The following is a 19,398-nucleotide window of genomic DNA, read 5'->3' on the forward strand; positions in this document are numbered from 1 at the left end:
GGATTGAGGAATGTTAAGGGTGAAGATGTTATATCTCTCTGAAATGAATGTAACTCATGCACCTACGAGAAACGGCCAGCAAACTAGCCCCAGACACCCTTCTGACAGTGTCAATTCTCCAATAAATCGCCAAGGTAAGGAAGCCTCAAAGGTTTTTCAAATAATTACTCCACACCTACGTATATTGGAGATTGGGAAATACTTGACTGTAGGGGTAGGGAGGGGAGGGACACTTTGAGGGGTTAGTCCCTTTAAAGCAGAGAAGGGGGAGCCGTGCAATGCACTAATCCTGCTCTGGGAAAGTTTGCAAGGTGCTGAAATGAAATGAGCCACAATTTCATAGGGAGCCAGGCTGGCGAGAGATGGATTCATGCTTTAATTGAGAAGGGGAGGGCCTGTTTCTGTTGCTGTTTTCAGGCCCTAACCCAAATTTACAAAATGCCGACCGCTCTGAAACCGCCAAAGCTAAAAGTTCAGATCGGAAACCTTGCAAAGCTTCAGATAATTTCCTGGGATTAACGTTGTGTTTATAGCTGGAATAAATTGGTTCTGCTGTGTTTCAGGGCTTTACTTATTTTCCCTTCCTGAGACAAACAAAGAAGCAGTTTTTAATCAGGTCTTGAGGGGCCTGGCTGTGGATTTCGGCTCCTGCTGTGTTAGAAAGCACTTCTGCCCTTGCCAGTTCTGCAGTGCATTTTTCAGAGCTGGTGCTCGCCCGCAGAAAAGATCGTTTCTATTTAACCTTCACCTTTTGGGCTAAGATGTCTTTCTTTCCTGTTTTTGCTGAGAACATATATGTCCATGGAAAAGTATGGGCATAACCTCATTTTGCACGTGGGGGATTTCATTCAATGTTCTTTCATTTACAGTTCTTTAACACTTATTGCTAACACCTTCTGGGACTGGTATAGCATGCTCATTAGGGTCGTGGGGCATAGCTCGCGAATATATTCCGCATGCATGCATTCTAACCTTCGCCTTACAATACCCAGACCTCAAAATGTGAAACCTTCTGGCCAGCTGAGAATCTGCTGGTTCTCACTGTATGAAAAGCAAAGGACAGGCAAACCAGGGACATTTGAGGGTCTGTTTTCTGTAACTACCAAACTGAAGCCTGCACACAAGCCGAATTTCAAACACAGGGTATCTGTCAATTCACTTACCCAGATATGGCGGCTAGTTCTTTGAAAAAGTGTCCCTTTATAGCTCTGAGAGCATGTCCATGACTATTCACTGAGAACGTTCCTTTTCTGTGAAAAGATTTATCAATGACTGGAATAAGAGGGATGAATCTTCCCCTATGGAAGCCTGCCAGTCCCATTTTCTGGTTTGAATCTCTTCCGTCTTCAGCAGATATTCCTGCACCCATCCATGGGGCTCAGCAAGGTGGCTCTGTCAGACACCTCTGCTGACAATCAGCGCAGCAGCATCCTAGAAACTCACTTTATTGGATTAAAATGATGGATGATTGAGGGGGCAGATTTCAGAAGCTAGACAATGCACTATTTCATCTCAGGAAGAAAATAAAAGTGCAAAAGACTAAGTGGAGATTCCAGTGATATTATGGGATCGAAGTTCTGGCTGACTTGTTTTTTTTTAATGAGTAGTGACTAGTGTTGCTGGAATCAAACCAGAAGTAATTTCAGACTGAGCGGCGAGTCCATTTGTCTATGCATGGGGCCCATGGCAGCACTTCAGGCACCTGACCACGCTCAGAGATAAATAACCTTTGGAAATTGAATGAGACAGATTTTTTTTTCAGCCTCTGATCAGAAGTCCATTAATTCGAGGCCACGGAGTAGAAGGTTGTTTTTCTTCTTCATTGAAAAGCTATTAAGCAGCGACACCTTTAATTTCCTCCTGGTCTGCTGGCCACTCTCAGCATGATCTCTCTCTCTCTCTCTCTCTGCCATCTCTACCGTCTTTGCTTTGTCTTCATTAAAATACTTGCACTCTGCCAGGAAAAAGTCAGAGGGAAGGAGTATTTTAGTAGCAGATCAGGGCTTCTCGCTTTCCAGAGGCCCAGGCAGAATGTGGAATTCCTTACGTGGTAACCTCCACCTCACCCTGACTTTGTGACTACTGGAGAAAAGGTCATCACCTCTGATGGTTCAGAGGCAAAATGACCCGTAAAAGCCCCCGAGCGGTTTCCATTCACACCCTGATCCTTACCCGACATTAAGAGATGTCCTACAGGAGATGCCTTGGGTGGCTCTGAAGTAGAAATGCCTCTTTGCTTGGGGAAAATGTTAGCTCAGACTGCACTAATGATGGCAGCTAGGCCTGCGACCTTCATGAGGCGCTTGTGATCTCTTTCTCCAGCAGAAGCCCCATGTTGGATTTACGGCAAGCAAGGCGACTGACCTACTGCGTGAATAAAGGAAGAAAGAATGGAAGCTTAGGGTAGAAAGGGGCCCAACAATTATACTTACGGAGACAGATATTTTCCTTGAAGAAGTTCAAAAATTTCTGGCATTCTTCAATATCGTTGCCGCTGTTTGTGCACTCGCACGATGGAGCAACCCTCAGGCTGTGGGATTCTATGTAGTTCGGTGTCATAACTGTGCCTGGGAGTAAACAGGAAGGATAATATGCAGGTGAGAACTATTCCAATTCAGACAGTAATGAAACTACAGCTAAGCAGAGAACATCTCAGCCTGTCAGCAGAGGACAGGGCTCCCCCTATCTCTTTCGAGAACAAACACAAAAAAGGTAGGGGACATAATGCACAGAATGAAGAGCAGGCATGTGCATCCCTTCTATCTCACTGTATCATATGCTGCAGGAATAAAGACCATCCCCAGGCGTCTCCATCCCTTCTAACTCACTGTATCACAAGCTGCAGGAATAAAGACCATCCCCAGGCATCTCCATCCCTTCTACCTCACTGTATCACAGGCTGCAGGGAATAAAGACCATCCCCAGGCGTCCTATCCCTTCTACCTCACTGTATCACACGCTGCAGGAATAAAGACCATCCCCAGGCATTTCTATCCCTTCTATCTCACTAAACAGAGGCTACAGGAATAAAGACCATCCCCTGGTGTCTCTATCCCTTCTATCTCATTGCATCACATGCTGCAGGAATAAAGACCATCCCCAGGCATCTCTATCCCTTCTATCTCACTGTAACAGAGGCTGCAGGAATAAAGACCATCCCCAGGCATCTCCATCCCTTCTACCTCACTGTATCACAGGCTGCAGGGAATAAAGACCATCCCCAGGCGTCTCCATCCCTTCTATCTCACTGCATCAGAGGCTGCAGGAATAAAGACCATCCCCAGGCATCTCCATCCCTTCTATCTTACTGTATCACAGGCTGCAGGAATAAAGACCATCCCCAGGCATCTCCATCCCTTCTATCTTACTGTATCACAGGCTGCAGGAATAAAGACCATCCCCAGGCATCTCTATCCCTTCTATCTCATTGCATCACAGGCTGCAGGAATAAAGACCATCCCCAGGCATCTCTATCCCTTCTATCTCACTGAAACAGAGGCTGCAGGAATAAAGACCATCCCCAGGCATTTCTATCCCTTCTATCTCACTGTATCACAGGCTGCAGGAATAAAGACCATCCCCAGGCATTTCTATCCCTTCTATCTCACTGTATCACAGGCTGCAGGAATAAAGACCATCCCCAGGCGTTTCTATCCCTTCTATCTCACTGTATCAGAGGCTGCAGGAATAAAGACCATCCCCAGGCATCTCCATCCCTTCTATCTCACTGTATCACAGGCTGCAGGAATAAAGACCATCCCCAGGCATCTCTATCCCTTCTATCTCACTGTATCACAGGCTGCAGGGAATAAAGACCATCCCCAGGCGTTTCTAACCCTTCTATCTCACTGTAACAGAGGCTGCAGGAATAATGATCATCCCCAGACATCTCCATCCCTTCTATCTCACTGTATCACAGGCTGCAGCAATAAAGACCATCCCCAGGCATCTCCATCCCTTCTATCTCACTGTATCACAGGCTGCAGGAATAAAGACCATCCCCAGGCATTTCTATCCCTTCTATCTTACTGTATCACAGGCTGCAGCAATAAAGACCATCCCCAGGCATCTCCATCCCTTCTATCTCACTGTATCACAGGCTGCAGGAATAAAGACCATCCCCAGGCATTTCTATCCCTTCTATCTTACTGTATCAGAGGCTGCAGGAATAAAGACCATCCCCAGGCATCTCCATCCCTTCTATCTCACTGTATCACAGGCTGCAGGAATAAAGACCATCCCCAGGCATCTCTATCCCTTCTATCTCACTGTATCACAGGCTGCAGGGAATAAAGACCATCCCCAGGCGTTTCTAACCCTTCTATCTCACTGTAACAGAGGCTGCAGGAATAATGATCATCCCCAGACATCTCCATCCCTTCTATCTCACTGTATCACAGGCTCCAGGAATAAAGATCATCCCCAGACATCTCCATCCCTTCTATCTCACTGCATCACAGGCTGCAGGAATAAAGACCATCCCCAGGCATTTCTATCCCTTCTATCTTACTGTATCACAGGCTGCAGGAATAAAGACCATCCCCAGGTGTCTTCATCCCTTCTATCTCACTGTATCACAGGCTCCAGGAATAAAGATCATCCCCAGACATCTCCATCCCTTCTATCTCACTGCATCACAGGCTGCAGGAATAAAGACCATCCCCAGGCATTTCTATCCCTTCTATCTCACTGCATCACAGGCTGCAGGAATAAAGACCATCCCCAACCATTTCTATCCCTTCTATCTCACTGCATCACATGCTCCAGGAATAAAGATCATCCCCAGACATCTCCAACCCTTCTATCTCACTGTATCACAGGCTGCAGGAATAAAGATCATCCCCAGGTGTCTTCATCCCTTCTATCTCACTGTATCACAGGTTCCAGGAATAAAGATCATCCCCAGACATCTCCATCCCTTCTATCTCACTGTATCACAGGCTGCAGGAATAAAGACCATCCCCACGCGTTTCTATCCCTTCTATCTCACTGTATCACAGGCTGCAGGAATAAAGACCATCCCCAGGCGTCTCCATCCCTTCTATCTCACTGTATCACAGGCTGCAGGAATAAAGACCATCCCCAGGCTTCTCCATCCCTTCTATCTCACTGCATCACAGGCTGCATGAATAAAGACCATCCCCAGGAGTGTCTATCCCTTCTATCTCACTGCATCACAGGCTGCAGGAATAAAGACCATCCCCAGGTGTCTCCATCCCTTCTATCTCACTGTATCACAGGCTGCAGGAATAAAGACCATCCCCAGGAGTTTCTAACCCTTCTATATCACTTTATCATAGGCTGCAGGGAATAAAGACCATCCCCAGCTTCTCCATCCCTTCTATCTCACTGTATAACAGGCTGCAGGAATAAAGACCATCCCCTGGCATCTCCATCCCTTCTATCTCACTGTATCACAGGCTGCAGGAATAAAGACCATCCCCAGGAGTTTCTAACCCTTCTATATCACTTTATCATAGGCTGCAGGGAATAAAGACCATCCCCAGCTTCTCCATCCCTTCTATCTCACTGTATAACAGGCTGCAGGAATAAAGACCATCCCCAGGCGTCTCTATCCCTTCTATCTCACTGCATCACAGGCTGCAACAATAAAGACCATCCCCAGGTGTTTCCATCCCTTCTATCTCACTGTATCACAGGCTGCAGGAATAAAGACCATCCCCAGGCGTCTCTATCCCTTCTATCTCATTGCATCACATGCTGCAGGAATAAAGACCATCGCCAGACATCTCCATCCCTTCTATCTCACTGCATCACAGGCTGCAGGGAATAAAGACCATCCCCAGGCGTCTCCATCCCTTCTATCTCACTGTATCACATGCTGCAGGAATAAAGACCATCCCCAGATATCTCCATCCCTTCTATCTCACTGCATCACAGGCTGCAGCAATAAAGAGCATCCCCAGGCGTTTCCATCCCTTCTATCTCACTGTATCACAGGCTGCAGAATAAAGACCACCCCCAGGCTTTTCCATCCCTTCTATCTCACTGCATCACAGGCTGCAGGAATAAAGACCATCCCCAGGTGTCTCCATCCCTTCTATCTCACTGCATCACAGGCTGCAGGAATAAAGATCATCCCCAGACGTCTCAATCCCTTCTATCTCACTGCATCACAGGCTGCAGCAATAAAGACCATCCCCAGGAGTTTCTAACCCTTCTATCTCACTGCATCACAGGCTGCAGGAATAAAGACCATCCACAGGTGTCTTCATCCCTTCTATCTCACTGTATCACAGGCTGCAGGAATAAAGACCATCCCCAGGCTTCTCCATCCCTTTTATCTCACTGTATGACAGGCTGCAGGAATAAAGACCTTCCCCAGGAGTTTCTAACCCTTCTATCTCACTGTATCATAGGCTGCAGGGAATAAAGACCATCCCCAGCTTCTCCATCCCTTTTATCTCACTGTATGACAGGCTGCAGGAATAAAGACCATCCCCAGGTGTTTCCATCCCTTCTATCTCACTGCATCACAGGCTGCAGGAATAAAGACCATCCCCAGCTTCTCCATCCCTTTTATCTCACTGTATGACAGGCTGCAGGAATAAAGACCTTCCCCAGGAGTTTCTAACCCTTCTATCTCACTGTATCATAGGCTGCAGGGAATAAAGACCATCCCCAGCTTCTCCATCCCTTTTATCTCACTGTATGACAGGCTGCAGGAATAAAGACCATCCCCAGGTGTTTCCATCCCTTCTATCTCACTGCATCACAGGCTGCAGGAATAAAGACCATCCCCAGGCATTTCTATCCCTTGTATCTCACTGCATCACATGCTCCAGGAATAAAGATCATCCCCAGACATCTTCATCCCTTCTATCTCACTGCATCACAGGCTGCAGCAATAAAGACCATCCCCAGGCGTTTCCATCTCTTCTAGCTCACTGTATCACAGGCTGCAGGAATAAAGACCATCCCCAGGTGTCACCATCCCTTCTATCTCACTGTATCACAGGCTGCAGGAATAAAGTCCATCCCCAGGCGTCTCCATCCCTTCTATCTTACTGTATCACAGGCTGCAGGAATAAAGATCATACCCAGACGTCTCCATCCGTTCTATCTCACTGCATCACAGGCTGCAGCAATAAAGACCATCCCCAGGAGTTTCTAACCCTTTTATCTCACTGCATGACAGGCTGCAGGAATAAAGACCATCCCCAGGTGTCTTCATCCCTTCTATCTCACTGTATCACAGGCTGCAGGAATAAAGACCATACCCAGGCTTCTCCATCCCTTCTATATCACTGCATCACAGGCTGCAGGAATAAAGACCATCCCCAGACGTCTCCATCCCTTCTATCTCACTGTATCACAGGCTGCAGGAATAAAGACCATCCCCAGGTGTCTCCATCCCTTCTATCTTACTGTATCACAGGCTGCAGCAATAAAGACCATCCCCAGGTTTCTCCATCCCTTCTATCTTACTCTATCACATGCTGCAGCAATAAAGACCATCCCCAGGTGTTTCCATCCCTTCTATCTCACTGTATCACAGGCTGCAGGAATAAAGATCATCCCCAGACATCTCCATCCCTTCTATCTCACTGCATCACAGGCTGCAGCAATAAAGACCATCCCCAGGCGTTTCCATCTCTTCTGTCTCACTGTATCACAGGCTGCAGGAATAAAGACCATCCCCAGTTGTTTCCATCCCTTCTATCTCACTGTATCACAGGCTGCAGGAATAAAGACCATCCCCAGTTGTTTCCATCCCATCTATCTCACTGTATCACAGGCTGCAGGTATAAAGATCATCCCAGGTGTTTCTATCCCTTCTATCTCACTGTATCACAGGCTGCAGGAATAAAGACCATCCCCAGGCGTCTCTATCCCTTCTATCTCATTGCATCACATGCTGCAGGAATAAAGACCATCCCCAGACATCTCCATCCCTTCTATCTCACTGCATCACAGGCTGCAGGGAATAAAGACCATCCCCAGGCGTCTCTATCCCTTCTATCTCATTGCATCACATGCTGCAGGAATAAAGACCATCCCCAGACATCTCCATTCCTTCTATCTCACTGCATCACAGGCTGCAGCAATAAAGACCATCCCCAGGTGTTTCCATCCCTTCTATCTCACTGTATCACAGGCTGCAGGAATAAAGATCATCCCCAGATGTCTCCATCCCTTCTATCTTACTGTATCACAGGCTGCAGGAATAAAGATCATCCCCAGACGTCTCCATCCCTTCTATCTTACTGTATCACAGGCTGCAGGAATAAAGATCATCCCCAGACGTCTCCATCCCTTCTATCTTACTGTATAACAGGCTGAAGGAATAAAGATCATCCCCAGACATCTCCATCCCTTCTATCTCACTGCATCACAGGCTGCAGCAATAAAGACCATCCCCAGGCGTTTCCATCTCTTCTATCTCACTGTATCACAGGCTGCAGGAATAAAGACCATCCCCAGGCATCTCCATCCCTTCTATCTCACTGTATCACAGGCTGCAGCAATAAAGACCATCCCCAGGCGTTTCCATCTCTTCTATCTCACTGTATCACAGGCTGCAGGAATAAAGACCATCCCTAGGCGTCTCCATCCCTTTTATCTCACTGTATCACAGGCTGCAGGAATAAAGACCATCCCCAGTTGTTTCCATCCCTTCTATCTCACTGTATCACAGGCTGCAGGAATAAAGACCATCCCCAGTTGTTTCCATCCCATCTATCTCACTGTATCACAGGCTGCAGGTATAAAGATCATCCCAGGTGTTTCTATCCCTTCTATCTCACTGTATCACAGGCTGCAGGAATAAAGACCATCCCCAGGTGTCTCTATCCCTTCTATCTCATTGCATCACATGCTGCAGGAATAAAGACCATCCCCAGACATCTCCATCCCTTCTATCTCACTGTATCACAGGCTGCAGGAATAAAGATCATCCCCAGGTGTCTTCATCCCTTCTATCTCACTGCATCACAGGCTGCAGGGAATAAAGACCATCCCCAGGTGTTTCCATCTCTTCTATCTCACTGTATCATAGGCTGCAGGGAATAAAGATCATCCCCAGATGTCTCCATCCCTTCTATCTCACTGCATCACAGGCTGCAGCAATAAAGACCATCCCCAGGTGTTTCCATCCCTTCTATCTCACTGTATCACAGGCTGCAGGTATAAAGATCATCCCAGGTGTTTCCATCCCTTCTATCTCACTGTATCACAGGCTGCAGGAATAAAGACCATCCCTAGGCGTCTCCATCCCTTTTATCTCACTGTATCACAGGCTGCAGGAATAAAGACCATCCCCAGGCATCTCCATCCCTTCTATCTCACTGTATCACAGGCTGCAGGAATAAAGACCATCCCCAGGTGTCTCCATCCCTTCTATCTTACTGTATCACAGGCTGCAGCAATAAAGATCATCCTCAGACATTCCCTTCCCTTCTAACTCACTGTATCACAGGCTGCAGGAATAAAGACCATCTCCAGGCATTCCTATCCCTTCGTTCCCACTGTATCATGCTGTGTGACAGCTGACTGCAGGTAATGAAAAGTAATGTAAGACATTTTTGTGGGATTTTCAGCTGACCTCTATAATTATCTGGTTCCTTCTTAAAAGTCCTCCTGCAGTAATTGGCCTGGGTTCTGCCTAACCCCTACGAGACCTGCATCTGTTCCAGAGCATTATATTGAGGACTAAGACATGCCTTTTCTTCTGACCTGAAAAAGGCCCCTTTGCAACGCTCAGTGCTTGCGGGTCCACATAGCAGAAATAGGATAACAGAACTGAATTGGTAAACCAAAGCACATGGACAGAAAAGGGCTTGTCCACGCTCTCGCACACAGACTCACTGGCAGAGCTGGGATCAGAACTGAGGCAGGAGGAGATGACATGACCTACTCAGAGTCAGTGGCACAGACAGAATTCGCTCTCTGTACCACAGTTCCAAAATGTGACTTGCCTAAGGTCACAGAGTGATTGGCAGAAAACAGACTCAAAATCTTGTTGTATCAAAGACTTCTCAAATTCTAACCACTGGCCCATACTTTGTGGCATGTCATTCTACACATATCGGGACCTACGTGCACACAAATTCTTCTAAAAATCTGCTGCTTCACCCTAAGTCTTATGTTAAGAGCAGTAACTGGTGTTCTATGCCAGTTACCCCAAGCCTTATGTTAAAAGAAGTAACTGCCGCTCCGTACAGGTTAACCCAAGCCTTATGTTAAGACAATTAATTGCAGCTCCGTGTAGGTTACCCCCATGTTTCTGTTAAGGATAGCATCTGCTTCTCCATGCAGGTTACCCCCATGTTTCTGTTAAGGATAGTAACTGCTTCTCCATGCAGGTTACTCCCATGTTTCTTTTAAGGGTAGCAACTGCCGCTCCGTGCAGGTTATCCCCATGTTTCTGTTAAGGGTAGTAACTGCCTCTCCATGCAGATTATCCCCATGTTTCTGTTAAGGGTAGCAACTGCCGCTCTGTACAGGTTACTCCCATGTTTCTTTTAAGGGGAGTAATTGCCGCTCCGTGCAGGTTATCCCTATGTTTCTGTTAGGGGTAGTAACTGCTGGTCCATGCAGGTTACCCCCATGTTTCTGTTAAGGGTAGTAACTGCCGCTCCGTGCAGGTTACCCTCATGTTTCTGTTAAGGCTAATAACTGCTACTCTGTGCAGGTTACCCCCATGTTTCTGTTAAGGATAGTAACTGCCACTCCATGCAGGTTACTCCCATGTTTCTTTTAAGGGGAGTAATTGCCGCTCCGTGCAGGTTACCCCCATGCCTTCTGTTAAGGGTAGTAACTGCTGGTCCATGCAGGTTATCCCCATGTTTCTGTTAATTACCCTATCCAATCGCTGTAATTGCTAACATTGCTCTCTTCCCAGTTATGTTCTCCAAATTGTTCACATCCTTGTTCATTGTAAGACATATTTTGTCAGTATGTTTCTACTGTTGTAATGTAAACCGGAATGATAAGTAACCCTGTTACTTGAAATTCGGTATAAAAAAGTTATAAATAACTAAATAAATAAATAAATAAGGGTAGTAACTGCCACTCCATGCAGGTTATCCCCATGTTTCTTTTAAGGGTAGCAACAGCTGCTCCGTGCAGGATACTCCCAATTCGAAATGTTGCACCTAAAGTTAATATAGGTTAACCTATTTCTTCATTTCTAGCCTCTATCCTCTAGGGATCCGCAGTGCTCATCCCTTGCACTTTTGAATTCCATTATCGTTCTCGTCTACACCCCCTCTTCCAGGACAGCATTCCAGGCATCCGCCACCCTCTCTGTGAAGAAATATTTTCTGATGTTGGTTCTCCCCAACACTCTCTGCAAGGGACTTGGAGTGAATACAATAGTGCCGGGATCTTACCAATGAGCCCTGAGTATGCCAGCAGGCAGTCTGCGTAGTTTTCCTTCAGACAGCCGCTGCCTGAGCGGGGCTCTGACTGGCAGTTGGTGAGGAAGTCGGCGAGGCGAGATCTGCAATAGAGGAAAGCACAGAGCTTTAATATCCCTGGGACCCTGGAAACTTTCGTATCTCGGTTTCATCCTCTCCTGCTGAGTGTTCTCCACATCTTGACATATTATTGCCTTGCCCATGCATCAATGCAGACTGTCGATGGTGGACATTTACAGCTCAGAAAATAAATTTAGTTGCATAGTAAAAAAGAGTGGAAAATTATTGTATTACTAGCTTAAAAAACCATGAAATTCACAGGAAGGAAATCTATACGAATGACATATTCCCAACACCCTCCAAAACTGTTCATCTACACCAAACCTAATAAGAACATAAGAAATTGCCATGCTGGGTCAGACCAAGGGTCCATCAAGCCCAGCATCCTGTTTCCAACAGGCCAAACCAGGCCACAAGAACCTGGCAAGTACCTCCATTTCCTATCCACCTACATTTAATTGTTATTTTTTGTCCTTTGCATTAAAATTCCATCATCTTTATTTTCGACTCACTTGCTCTCAGACTTTCTAAGATATGTGATATTGCACAATGTAGACAAGGAATGTGGGAAGGGAAGGGATCATGTAATTGAAAAATAAAATCCTTTCTGTATATCCTCTGGTCAGGTCTTGTGATCTGGTACCTGATATACATTTTAAAATCTTATAGTTAAAAAGTCTTTCCAGTCAAGACATTCAGATCATCAGTGTAGACAGTGCTGATCAGTTATAGGGAGTCACTGAGTTTTAACAATAATGAGGAGAGAAACAGGCAGAGAAGGTTGTTAGACTCAATGTTCAACCTAAATTCTGCTAAGTTTCTGAGCCTCATAAACGGACGAATGTCGGGAGCTATCCTCCCCGAGGCCTTTTTAAATTCACATTGCACAAAAGATACTCAGGCTTGCTCAGGGGCTGCTCAGCTTCATCCAGGAGAGATTTACTCCTGTGTATAACTATGATCGAGGCCTTAGTGAAGGTAACGGTGGTGGACCACATATATTGGGAACCAAAGCAGTATCAGTTCACAAAGGCTGCATGGAAAGAGAGAGGATGGAGGCAGTCACTGGAAATAAGCAACCATATTTTTTTCTCTATCACTGATAAAAAAAAACAATAGGAGAGGCCAGCCTCATAGCTCAGTGGCAATGCAGTGTATTCAGCACATTGCCATGTAATGGACCTGGGTTCAATTTCCAGGTCAGGACTGGCCTGGGGATGCTCCCGAGGCAGTATTTACAGACCCCAGAGGAAAAGGCAGGCAGGCCCAGTCATTGTGTAATGGCGACACCTAGTGGTCAGACGAGCATCTTTTGTTGCAGGGCTTCAGAAGGGAGGCGCCCTAGAGCGTGGCACTTGGCTGAGGACTGTCACTGCAATGACTGGGGCGAGTAGGGGGGGAGGGGGGATTCTAGGAAGTAGCGGAATCTAAAATATTATAAATAAAAATAATAAATACATAAATAAACAAACACATTAGGGGGAAAATTCCCAGGTAGCGGTGAATGAAGGTTGACGGCACCATCGTTCGGCGACTAAGCTGGAAGCCCAGAGCAAAAGCAGGGAACTGCTGGTCCAGTTCCCCTTCAAAGAAAACAAAACAAAATGAGATAACCAGACCTCCAGTTCACCTCGGTTTGGCTTTTCTTTTTAATGTGTAAAATTCTTCAAAATATAAAGGGGTGAATGCAACTGATACTGAAAATGCATTTTTCTTCCTGGGAAGGTCATTACTGTTTCGACTTCCAGGAATATGAATTGACTTTCACAATCAAACGGAAGACATTTTTTTACCTTCCAATATTTTTATTGAAGGGAACCCCAGGAGACAAAGCTGCAGCAGATTTTGACCCATGGAAATATTTAATAGGTCCTTTTGATCATGTGTCTGCTCTCTGGGCAGATGGGGAAAAAGAGCTGGTCCTGTAGAAGCTTGATGTAGGAAGAGAATTACCATTTTTAGCCTTACAAGCTCTCCGTGGCTGTGTCTCCTCTCCCACATCACCCACCCCCTCTCCCAATAACCTTTGACCCATCCATGCGATTTCATTCATATTTATGCCACAGATAGAGGAGCGCCTCGCGACCCCTGCTCGCACGTCAAGTGCCTTCAAGGCTCCGGCACTTAGAAAGTCTTATTACTTCCTCTGGGGAGAGACAGGCCAGTTCAGGTCAGTCAAAACCTCAGGGAGGTCAGAGCACTTTGCGATATCAGTGAGCATTTTTAATGCTGCCCCTGCCATTGGTTGATACTGAGCATGTTTAAAGCTTTCTGGCCAGTGCTTGTCGTCACCCTCTCATGCCTGGTGTCTTATACGGAAAAAACAGTCTAATGATGTCCTTATTATACAGGAATTCCCATAACAAGCATTGCCATATGGAAATCTCAGTAGCAAAGGAGGAAGCCAGACATCAGGACATGCTGATACATTTCCTTGCTTTAGGCATTCAAGGGCAGCTGTACAATGTAATAAGAAGTGGACACAGATTAGACAATAGCTTTCATGAAAATATTTTGTTCAGGGGACACCAAGATTAATATTCATTGGTGGAAAAATATTTTGAAAATGTAGGCACCAGCTAAAGTCTTTGGATGCTAAGGGAAAAACTGCTTTTTCTTTCTTTGGCTTGGAAAACTGGTTTTGCTGATTTTGTCAATCTATTTTCACTTATTTTGCTTTTCTTTGCTCTCCCCTTCCACCACTCTAGGTTCTTCTCTTTAATGCAGTCCAGGTTCCTTAAGGATCTGCTCCGGGCTGGGCCTGGCCACAGCAGTGGTGCCTGCTCTCAGGCTGGAAGCCAGGCACTGACGTTTAGGTACCTGGACAGGGCTGGTATAAGGGTATTAGGTGCCCTAGGTGAGCCCTCTGGGGAAATGGAAAAACCTACAATACCCGAATGCAGAATAGAAATCAAATAAATAAATAAACCACAGCTCCTCCAACCTTCCTACACACAATTTAAAATTATTCTGAGGATATTCGGAGGCATAAAATACAATACACATATCGTTGTGATAGTTATTTGGAAGCTATATGGTATTAGATCAATTGTAAACATATACAAAAGGAATCATCCATTTCAACAAATAAAATACAAATTATAAATAATTGTCACAAATTTACATTTTATTGGAAATATATGCACACTAAATGATAATCATACAACAAACTTGTACAAAAGACTTGTTGGCGAAACTATTGAGCCCATGGTCGGGGATATGTCATTATTTACATAGGGGTACATTTTATAAATAGCACGAGCATGTACTTTTGTTCGCGCACCAGGCGCAAACAAAAGTACATTTGTGCACCTTGCACGTGCTGCCCGTTCCCTCCGCCTCCCCCCACTTCCCCTCCCTTCCCCTACCTAACCCCCCCCCCCCCAGCCCTATCTACACCTCCCCTACCTTTATTCCCAAAGTTACGCCTGCTCGGGCCGGCTACCGGCGCGCCAGGTTCCGGTCCGGGGGCTGCGGCCATGCCCTCCGGAACGCCCCGGGCAGGAACCACACCCACGGCCAAGCCCCCGGAACACCCCTGGATGATGCGTCACTGCGATACGCCCCCGACACGCCCCCCTCAGGAAAGCCCCGGGACTTACACGCGTCCCTGGGCTTGTGCGCGCCGCCGAGCCTATGTAAAATAGGCTTGGCGTGCACAGGGGGGGGGGGGTTTGGGGTAGGTTTTCGTACGTTACGCGCGTAACCCTTTGAAAATCGACTCCCTAGTAAACAATCCAAGGGAGAAGTGCAGTGTAGTTATATAGAAGATCCACACGATGAGTCAAAAGTTCATGTATATAATTTTAGTAAATGCGGCAACTCCACAATTTTAAAGATTGTCTGTAATACAAGTTTTAAACAATCCCCCGACACGGTCCCGTGTTTCGCCATGCGGCCGCATCGGGAGGGATGGCAAAAGTTTCAAAAGTCTAAAAACAAAAGAGATTTAAGTGTGGACACACAGAGAACACGATGGAAATAGCTCAAGATGATTAAATATCTTACATTTTTACAAGTGTGGGTGCACAACTTAAACGGGAGTGCACCAGAGTGTTACAGCAGACAGCCCTTTAAAGCTGAAAAAAGGCAGGAAAAGGCAAATAATAGCCAATCCGAAAACAGCTGGTAAGAATGGACCTAACAGACGACTGGGAATGATAATCAATTTCATTGTTTAAACCGAGTGGAGATAAACTTTTTAATAAAAAAATCCATTTTTGTTCTCTACGGACCAAAATCCCTGAAAAGTCCCCCCTCCCCCGATGCGGAGGAGGGAGCACATCAATTACACAGAACTTCAAATCCGAGATGTCATGGGCTTGAGCGATCCAATGGGCAACGAGGGGAGCACTTTCCCACTGGGGTAGATTTTAATAAAGTACGCCCACGCGTACGTTTGTTCGCGCACCAGGCGCGAACAAGAGTACGCTGGATTTTAAAGGATACGCGCGTAGCCGCGCGTATCCTTTAAAATCTGGGGTCAGCGCGTGCAAGGCTGCCCAAAATCGGCAGCCTGCGTGCGCCTAGCCGCGCAGCCTACCTCCGTTCCCTTCCACCTCCCCCGCACCTTCCCCTCCCTTCCCCTACCTAACCCAGCCCCCCCAGCCCTATCTAACCCCAGTTACGCCTGTCTGAGGCAGGCGTAACTCGCGCGATTCCCCGGCCTAGGAGCGGTTTCGGAGGCCTTGGCCACGCCCCAAAACACCCCTGGGTCGGAACCACGCCCACGGCTCCACCCCCCGGATGACACGCTGCTGCAACACCCCCCCCTGACACGCCCCCCCCAGGAAAGCCCTGGGACTTACGCGCATCCTGGGGCTTGCGTGCGCTGCCGAGTCTATTCGACATAGGCTCGGCACGCGCAGGGGGAGCTTGGGGCAGGTTTTCGGGGGGTACGAGTGTATCTTACGCGTGTACCCCTTTGAAAATCTGCCCCACTGTGTATTGAGATTTGAGCGATGTTCAATAATTCTTGTTTTAATCATCCATGTCGTGTTTCCAATGTAGATCTTATAGCAAGGACATCTTGTGACATAAATGACTCCAGATGTGGTGCAATCGGAATGAAAGCGCAATGGAAAAGAGTTAAGGTTAGCCTTAACAGAGAAGCTTTTCATTTTTGATTCAGTCTATTCCCTCGGAAAGAACTTTTCTTCCGCTCCCCCCCCATCTTCCCCTCTCTTCCCCTATCTAAACCACCCCCAGCCCTACCTAAATCCCCCCCATCTTGTTTCCATTTTTAAGGCTGCCTCTGGCAGGTGTATCTTGTGCGTGCCCCCATCCCCTGGCACAACCGCTGTGCCGGAGGCCTTGGCCCGCCCCCGGATTGGCGCCATGCCCATGCCCCCTTCCCGCCCCTTTTTCAAAGCCCCCGGGACATACGCACGTCCCGGGGCTAGCGTGCACCGCTGAGCCTAAGCAAAATAGGCTGGGTGCGCACAGGAGCAGGTTTTCGGGGTTATGGGTGTAACCCTTTGAAAATCTACCCCACAGTGTTTATCCCATGCCCCTTTGAAATCCTTCACAGTTTTAGTCTTCACCACTTCCTCCGGAAGGGCAGTCCAGGCATCCAGCACCCTCTCCGTGAAGAAATATTTCCTGACATTGGTTCTAAGTCTTCCTCCATGGAGTTTCAAATTGTGACCCCCTAGTTCTACTAAATTGTTTCAAATAGAAAAGGTTTGTTGACGACCATGGGTCATTAAAACCTTTCAAGTATCTGAAGGTCTGTATCACATCACCCCTGCTCCTCCTCTCCTCCTCTTTTAGGGGATATATTATTATTAGGGAAACATCATCATTAAACTTAGTGTGAAATAACAGTGCTTCAGCTATATTAGTGCTATAGGGGTACATCATTAAAAAATGTCCTGATATACACTGGTGTAGGATTGTGGATTTTAAATATGCTGTGGGTATGAATGATTGTATGTAAGTGGTATAGAGTGATATAATTTTCCATTGTTTTAAACTTTTGTACAAGTTTGATGTATAATTATCATTTAGTGTGCATATATTGCCAATAAAATGTAAATTTGTTACAATTATTTATAATTTGTATTTTATTTGTTGAAATGGACAATTCCTTTTGTATGTGCTTATGATAACTGGGTTAGGAATCGGTGTATACCTCAGTTTTTATTACATGCCCATTAGACCAATTGTAACATGTTGGGTGTGGCTTGGCCCTTGTATACCAACACAGCACTAACGGTCAACACTCAAACAGTAACAACCCTTTATGAAAAGGCAATACTACAAATATTAGATCAGACTGTAAAACACTAGTATACCTCCTATCATGAAAACAAAACAAGTCAAGCTGCTATTGATCCCTACAGAGAAATCACATACTAACACCTCATTCACACATGCAAAACACAAACATACCCTCACCAAATACAGAATAAAGAGACCACAAAGTATAAATAGAAACATGCAGACAAAAACTGAATTGTAAACCATAACAAGCCAGACTCTGTATAAAGTGTAACAATGGAAAAACAGAAACATCACAATTTCTTATAAAACATCAAATAATAAAATTAAGAATTATAAATCATTAATCATAATAGTAAAATCATACTAATATAAGAATTTCAAATCAGCTGATGAAACAGAATAATATCCAATAGTTAAAGTCTCATACAAATTTTGAAAAGTTTTCCAAACACAAAATAAAATATTTTAAAAAAGCAGACACATCAAACACCACCCAGATATAAGGATAAAAATAAGGATAAAAAATCCCTCTCTCTTCATACTTGCAAACTTTTGATTTCCAGTCTGGGTTTGACGTTTAGTGGGGGGAGATGGTGGTGATGCACACATTTTCTCCTCTCTCTCTCACATACATACTCTCCAACACATACACACTTGCTTACTCACACATGCTCATACACACACTCTTTCTCTCCCTCCCTCCCTCTTACACACACACATTCACAGACACACGCTTTCTCTCTTCCCCAACATACTCTTCCCCACACACACACACACACACACACATGTTCTTTCACACACACACGTTCTCTATCTTCCCCCAAATGCACTCACAAACTCACATATGCTATCCCTGCCCCCACATGATCTCACCACACATACACACTCGCTTACTCACACAGGCTCTCTCTCCCTCCCTCACTCTCACACACACTCACTTTATCTCTTCCCCAACAAAATTTTACATACACACATGCTCTCTCCCCCACATGCTTTCTCTCCTCTCCTCCACATGCTCTCACATACACATACTCTCTTCCACTATATGCTCTCACATACACACACACACACATATGCTTTCTCACCCATATGCTCACACACACATGCTCTCTCTCCCACATGTACTCTCACATACATACACACACATGCATTTGCACACATGCTCACACACACATACATGCACTCTCATATGCTCACATACACACTCGCTTACTCACACATGCTCTGTCTCCCTCCCTCACTCTCACACACATTCACTTTCTCTCTTCCCCAACATAATCTTACACACACATGCTCTCTCCCCCACATGCTTTCTCTCCTCTCCTCCACATGCTCTCACATACACATACTCTCTTCCACTACAGCTCTCACATATACATACACATATGCTTTCTCACCCCATATGCTCACACACACACATGCTCTCTCCCCCACATGACTTTCACATACATACATAAACACACATACATTTGCACACATGCTCATACACACATACATGCGCTCACATACACACTATCTTACTCACATAGGCTCTCTCTCCCTCCCTCACTCTCACACACATTCACTTTCTCTCTTCCCCAACATAATCTTACATACACATGCTTCCCCCCACATGCTCTCTCCCCCACATGCTTTCTCTCCTCCCCCTCCACATGCTCTCACATACACATACTCTCTTCCACTACATGCTCTCACATACACACACACATATGCTTCTCACCCCATATGCTCA

At 46.0% G+C, this 19,398-nt stretch overlaps 1 protein-coding gene across 1 annotated transcript in view; it reads right to left on the reverse strand.

Annotated features, from left to right (window-relative positions):
• Window positions 1–19,398, reverse strand: part of GFRA1 (GDNF family receptor alpha 1) — a 349,872-nt gene that overhangs the window by 37,946 nt on the left and 292,528 nt on the right. Inside the window, exons 5-6 of the mRNA XM_029610475.1 lie at window positions 11,355–11,464; window positions 2,433–2,567 (exon numbers count right to left, since the gene is read on the reverse strand). Of these exons, the coding sequence (XP_029466335.1) occupies window positions 2,433–2,567; window positions 11,355–11,464 (245 nt within the window). The remainder of the gene's footprint in view (window positions 1–2,432; window positions 2,568–11,354; window positions 11,465–19,398) is intronic.

The sequence above is a fragment of the Rhinatrema bivittatum genome, chromosome 7 (genome assembly GCF_901001135.1).
Source record: "Rhinatrema bivittatum chromosome 7, aRhiBiv1.1, whole genome shotgun sequence".
Lineage (NCBI taxonomy): Eukaryota > Metazoa > Chordata > Amphibia > Gymnophiona > Rhinatrematidae > Rhinatrema > Rhinatrema bivittatum.